Source organism: Zea mays, chromosome 7, assembly GCF_902167145.1.
Source record: "Zea mays cultivar B73 chromosome 7, Zm-B73-REFERENCE-NAM-5.0, whole genome shotgun sequence".
Lineage (NCBI taxonomy): Eukaryota > Viridiplantae > Streptophyta > Magnoliopsida > Poales > Poaceae > Zea > Zea mays.
The window spans coordinates 180,542,162-180,548,280 of NC_050102.1; the positions used below are offsets into that span (position 1 = coordinate 180,542,162).

The 6,119-nt window shown below is 45.3% G+C and overlaps 1 protein-coding gene across 1 annotated transcript; it reads left to right on the top strand.

The window, feature by feature from the left end:
- The first annotated feature begins 958 nt into the window (after positions 1-958).
- Positions 959-3,661, top strand: LOC100502291 (uncharacterized). The gene has a single exon (XM_020541367.3). It carries the CDS (start codon positions 1,188-1,190, stop codon positions 1,812-1,814), a length of 627 nt encoding a protein of 208 aa, XP_020396956.1. The 5' UTR covers positions 959-1,187; the 3' UTR covers positions 1,815-3,661.
- The last annotated feature ends 2,458 nt before the right edge of the window (positions 3,662-6,119 follow it).

Here is a 6,119-nt window from a genome sequence, read left to right on the forward strand (position 1 = left end):
AGACTTACTTGCTACTGAAGGACCTAAAGCACTTAGGTGCATATGTTATCGGATTGTTCTTCAATTTTAACCAGGACCGACTTATGAATGCTACTTGCTTCCCATAATTCTTGGGCTGCGATAACACTCGTATAAGACCTCTAATCGATCAACAAGACATTTATTTATCCAAAGGGGCATGGAATGTGATGATTGGCAAAGCGAAACATCACATTGCCATACCACAAAAATCATGACAACACCGAGATACTACCCACGAATCGTTTGAAAATTAAACTTACTTCTCGCCTGCCACTACATCACCCTTAATCACACAACCATCATGAGCATCCTTCACACGATCATATAATAGTGATCGAAGCGTCGTGTCACAATACATACATCTTTCCTCGTTGCGAGTATAACCACATCGCGGCATATACCCGCACACCTCAAACAAACATCTCACGCCACCACTACTATATCACACCACGGCACTCACACACCTACGTGCACTAATTAAATCCTCGCATCCCATGTATTTCCAACTTACTCACCACGTTAGACAACACAACATGTTTTCTTACCTAACCGTGAAGGCAACCTTGCTACGGCATATAACCAAAACATTTTTATACCCACACACATTCCAACACCAATGTACACCACATCGACCAAAATATACTTATACAAACTACAAATTGCACACATCAAACAACACATCGCATAAATTCCTATCGAAATATAAAAACATCCGAGTTCTTTTCTACTTCTTTTTCTTTCGCCACGAACTTCAATCCATACCAATACATTTTCTTACACATATACACACATGCACAACATCGACCAAGCTTAAACAGATTAATCCACAAAATACCAAGTGAACAACCTGGACGAATCGAGGCTAGTCACATGGGCTGTCCACAAGGCTTGGCGTTTCGTTGAACGAGCCAAGCGCGAAGCACGGCGTCGACCACTAGCTGCGATAACACAAAACATTGTTGACGACAGTTCCTTGAACATCATAAACGCCGGAAAAACAGCGAGGACAACGGGGTTCTCACCGAGGGTCGACGGCGTCGTGGACGGAGCTGTCTACAACACCAAGCCTTTCATAGGCATTTTGTCGAGCACTCGCAAGGCATGCGCAGCGCGGGGCTGCAGGGGGTGGCGCCATGGGGAGGGAATAGTAGGGCTGCTGCTGGGGAATGCCCATGGGAGGAGGGGCTGGAACTTGGGCGCCGGCCATGGAAGTCGCAGGTGGCGCCATGGGAGGCTGGGGACGCTGCTGCTCGATTGCAGGGAGCAAGCGAAGGCGGAGTCTTGGTCAGCATCCATTGAAGGGGGAGTGGAGACTCACGCCCGTGGAGCAGGGAAGTGAAGAACGCCATGGCTGGGGCGTGTGGAGCAGGGAGGCGAGGATCTGGGCGTTCCCTGGCCGGGCAGGGAAGAGCAGGGGAGGCAGACGCCATGGAAGGGGGCGAGCAGAGCTGCTGGCTGCTGATGGCCGGAGAGCAAGAGGACGACGGTTGGGGAAAATGGCAGCCAGGGGGAGCTCACAGCCGTGGAAAAATCATAGGGCAGAGAGGAGCTCGCCCATGCCCGAGGACAGGCGCCATGGGGAAACTCGAGCTTGCAGGGAGGGGCACCACGATCTGCTGCCGTGTGCGCGCTGGAGCTTGGGGAAGGGAGATGCCATGGCGGCAACAGAGGGCATCGGCCAAGCCTTGCCGCACTCCTGCGCGCAGCTGGTTTCCATGCGAGGACGAGCGCTAGTGAAGACAGCAAGGGGAGGAAGAAGACAGCGTGGGGAGGAGGAAGAGAGTGGCGGCTGAAATTTTTTTGAGGGGTGGGAGTGCAAAATTGCCAAGTGCAAGGGGAGAGGGAACCTATTTATAGACATGGGCTAGGGTTAGGGTTTCTTAATGGGCCTAATGGGCTAGAATGGGCCTGGCCCAAAACGCTAAATCGTGCCGCGCTAATTTATTTTCCGGAATAAAAATGCTCTCGCGGAATTCGTCGCTACGGAGAAACAGAGCGAAAAGAGTTCGGACGAACGGAAGGTTGAGCGATTAATTCGACCGAGAGTTAGATTTGAATTTGCTCGAAAATAACTCCCTACATGTGATTTGAAAATAAATCGTCTTGAGATACGGCCGGCTTTCGGATTTTTGATTGAAGGAGACAAACCGCGATATTTAAAAATCGTCGCCGATGTTGATTTTTTTTAAATCGGATTGGATACCGAGATATTAAGACGAATCGGATAAGAAATTATTTGAGGACAACCCATTGGAGATTCCGCTTTTGAAATTTTCTCGCGCACTATTTTAGAAATAAATGTTTCTCTCAAATTTTGATCGGCTTTGGATTTTTAGTCGGAGAAGGCGAATCGTGACATTTTAAAATTGCTGCCAGAGTGGGTTTTGAATTCGGTTTAGACACAAAGATACTAGGCTGAGTCGAGTAAGAATTTATTAGAGGACGATATACTGAGTATTCCGTCTGAGAGTACGGACCCGGATTAAAATAGTCGGACATCGATCGAGGTTCGAGGAATTAGACTCGGGCTCAGATCAAATAACAGTTGTCGGGAGCTTGATTTAAAGAGCTTCAGATGAGATTTATAAATCAAGATTGACCATCGAGTTTGCATTCGTTCCGCGAATAAAAGTTTTAACACGCTCCAAAATTGGTTGTTTCTCGCGATCGAATAACTCCGAATTCGGTGAACTTCCATGAGAAAGCCTGATAGACAGAGATAGACACGATCGAGAAATAGAAATTTTCACTGAGCATTCAAGATTAGGATAATTCTTCCGACATAACCCAAATTAGACACCTGGGGTGTCACAGCCTTCCCCCCTTAAAAGAATCTCGTCCCGAGATTCGAATGAGGATCTTCAAGGGTGGAGAAGCATGTAACTCCCAGACTGAAGATAGATGCAAATTGATGAGAGGGTATCTGACAAGATACTGAAGACAGATTTGGATAGAATATCGCGACATATCGAGACAAAATGCAGCGATCATTCTGAGAGAGGGTCCACAAATGATGGCACATCAGTATAGTCTCGTAATGGATCACAACTATTAACCACGATACCAGCGCGTGCCGAGCAGCTCAACCATGTGTGCACCATAGTAGGCTCTCGGTCTCGTCGCGGCACCATCAGTCGTTAGTCATGACATCATTACCAAACGCAACCAATAAGAAATTCACATAGCACAGATGGATGGAGCCCAAGAGAGTATGGCTCAGAAAATAAGAATGCGACCAGAGTTGAAGCAAGGGTTGCTGACAAAAAGAGCGTCACATGAGAATTTTCTTCAACTCAGAGAACTATTTTATGATCATCACGGGGATTATCAGCCAAAGATTGATACGATATTTAATATGAGGATGAACCAACCATGAAATCGAGATTGATAAGCTTGTTGAGACATGAGAGAACTAAAGTCAATAGCATAATCCATTGAACCAAATGGATACACTGCTTAGAGATAGAATCGATAAAATGGCGTCATGATTCTTGGAGGAAGAGCATGAGATCGACCAGAATTGAGAGATTTAGGTAAGATCAACATCCGATGCTTGGGAACGGGTTATAGGAGATAACCAGATAATAGGGCAGATTCATAGGGGATCCCGAGATTCGGATGATAAGGCCACAACACGATTCACAAGGAAAAAGAGTACTAGATCCAGGTGAAAAGAGAGATCGGCAAACAGGATCAGCTAGGATGATCAACAGGAATGCTATGAAGTTTTAGGGGCAAAGATTTATGGAAAGAAATGTGGCCTTGATAGGGTTTGCGCAACTAGGCACCAACAACAAATATATTTTTTTTGACACAAGTGCACAAGGAGACTTGGGTTGGTCTAGCGGTCAAGCTGTGGGGGTCTATAAGCTGTGCAGGTGTAACTTCAAAGGTAAAACACTCAAGGGGGCTAGAAAATACCAACACAAGTAGGATTTTTTTTTAAGAAGGTTTCACTTGCTAAACTCAAGGTTGTTTGGAGTGGGGGGTCTTTTTATGGGCAAAACAAGCAACATTTTTTTTTGCAAAAAGGGTTAAACAATTGCAATACCACCTAGATAGCAAGACAAGAGAAACACATAACACGCCTAACATGATTTACCAATCCAACACAAGGTAAGGCATTTCTTATAGTTCCTAACATAACAGTACATTACATTATTCACAAGTTCTTATTATTGGAATAAAGGTGAGAGAAGCATGTTGGTGCACAAGAGACAATGATGCGACAATCATGATGCATGCTCATTCTAGTCGTCTTCTCAGACCTAACTACTTTTCGGGTGCTTCTACAGCATCCTTCCTAATAGTAGTAGTAGCCTTTATGGCCTATATAAATAGCCACCTAGCTACCCATCTATTTCCTAAGGCTTCACGTCCTAGGTCTAACTTATCGTCCTGATATCTATCCAACTTTGGTTTCTAAGCAAGTTTTACCTTAGAAAAGGTTGGTATTTATGACTTATTGACTTCTCTGTGATGGTATTCGCTCCGATACCAGCTGTGGCGGAACCGCCCGAATTATTCCAGCTTAAGTGCCCAAGTCGCACCCATAAGGGCAGCAACACACTTAAACAGGAATAACCCGTCAGTCCCTCGGATCTAGTCCGATAAAGCCACTTATCCAGGATCGAATACCACTAGCTCACTCGAAGGTGAGGCACAGAGAAATACAATAAAACATAATACCACAAATTTAATAAGTATCATTAGTGATTACATTATCGGAGTTTCAGAAATAATAACCATAAATTTTAATGCAGCAGAAATAACTAACGGAGAAAACCGAGTAACATGGCGAAGCCTGGCCACGCTACTCCTCCTGGTCCTCTCCTGCGGAAGCAGTAACCCACTCGACCATCTATCCCGGTGGCGGGGATGGAGGTCAAGTCACACCATCAACCAATCAACCTAAGGAGTACCTGCAAAAATTATGCCACAAGCAAGGCTGAGTATACTAATACTCAGCTAGACTTACCCGGTGTGAGGAGTCTACTCCTCTACCTCTAGACATGCAACTGTTTGGCTGAGGGGTTTGGTTGCCAAAAGCACTAGCTGAGTCTAAAATCATGTTTTAGCTTTTCAAGTTTTAGTATGATCCTTTTTAAACTAGATGAGTACCTAGCTACTCATACATGATATCAAACATTTTTAAGCAATCAACCTTTTTGCCAGTCAACTCATTTCCACTTATTACTCAATGTAGCAGCATGGATCAAGCAGTCTCATTAGCTGCGAGAAGCAGACGATTCGAATCGAGTTTTTATCCTTGCAAGGTAAACCTAAACACACGACATGTAGGGGCACTCTGTCCCCACACATATCAACCGTCCCCATCGATTCCCTGGCAACAGATCAGGGCTCACCGCCTTGGCGTACAATGCCTCACTGACCCCGACTGGCCGTCGTGCAGTGACCGCACTTGTACCCACCATAACCGGAATGGGAGACCTCGTCTCAGGTCGCGTGAGGGGATATGTCTGCGGGCAGGTTCACTCAGGTACTAGGCTTACCGATTTACCATATTTCTCGGTATGTGTTTAGTACGTTCAAACGCTTGACTCACGGTACCACACATTAATCCTTATTCCAATTTCCGTCTCGTAGACAACGCATCCCCATGGACCGTTGTCCACAGACCACCATCATTATGATATCAAAATGGATACAACCAATTCCTGACCTCGCGCGAGTGCTAGAAAAATCACTCGACTTCTACCGAGATCCTAATTAATAAAGCAGCTACTCGACCTAGCATACTAGTATTCATCTCAATAGGATTCCTGAGATCATGCAACTAGGTTTCCAAACAACTCCTACACTTAAGTGCACATTCAATCCTACAATCATTAGGTGTAGTAAAATAGTATATAAAACAGGTTATGCATAAAACCGGGGCTTGCCTTTAATTTAACACTTATATAGTGTTTGCTGGGGGAGGTACTCGCTTGGCGAGCATCCACTGGTTAAGTCCATCCTTCCTTGGGTCGTCCACCGACTGCATCTTATGGTTGGCACCACATCACTAGCCCGATCATCATCTCTCGGTCCTATATGAGGTGCAAGATGCATATGTATAAATATAATGAAAAGTTATC

Coding starts and splice junctions, on each gene's coding strand:
- LOC100502291 (XM_020541367.3), top strand. CDS start 1,188: ATGCCCATGGGAGGAGGGGCTGGAACTTGGGCGCCGGCCATGGAAGTC.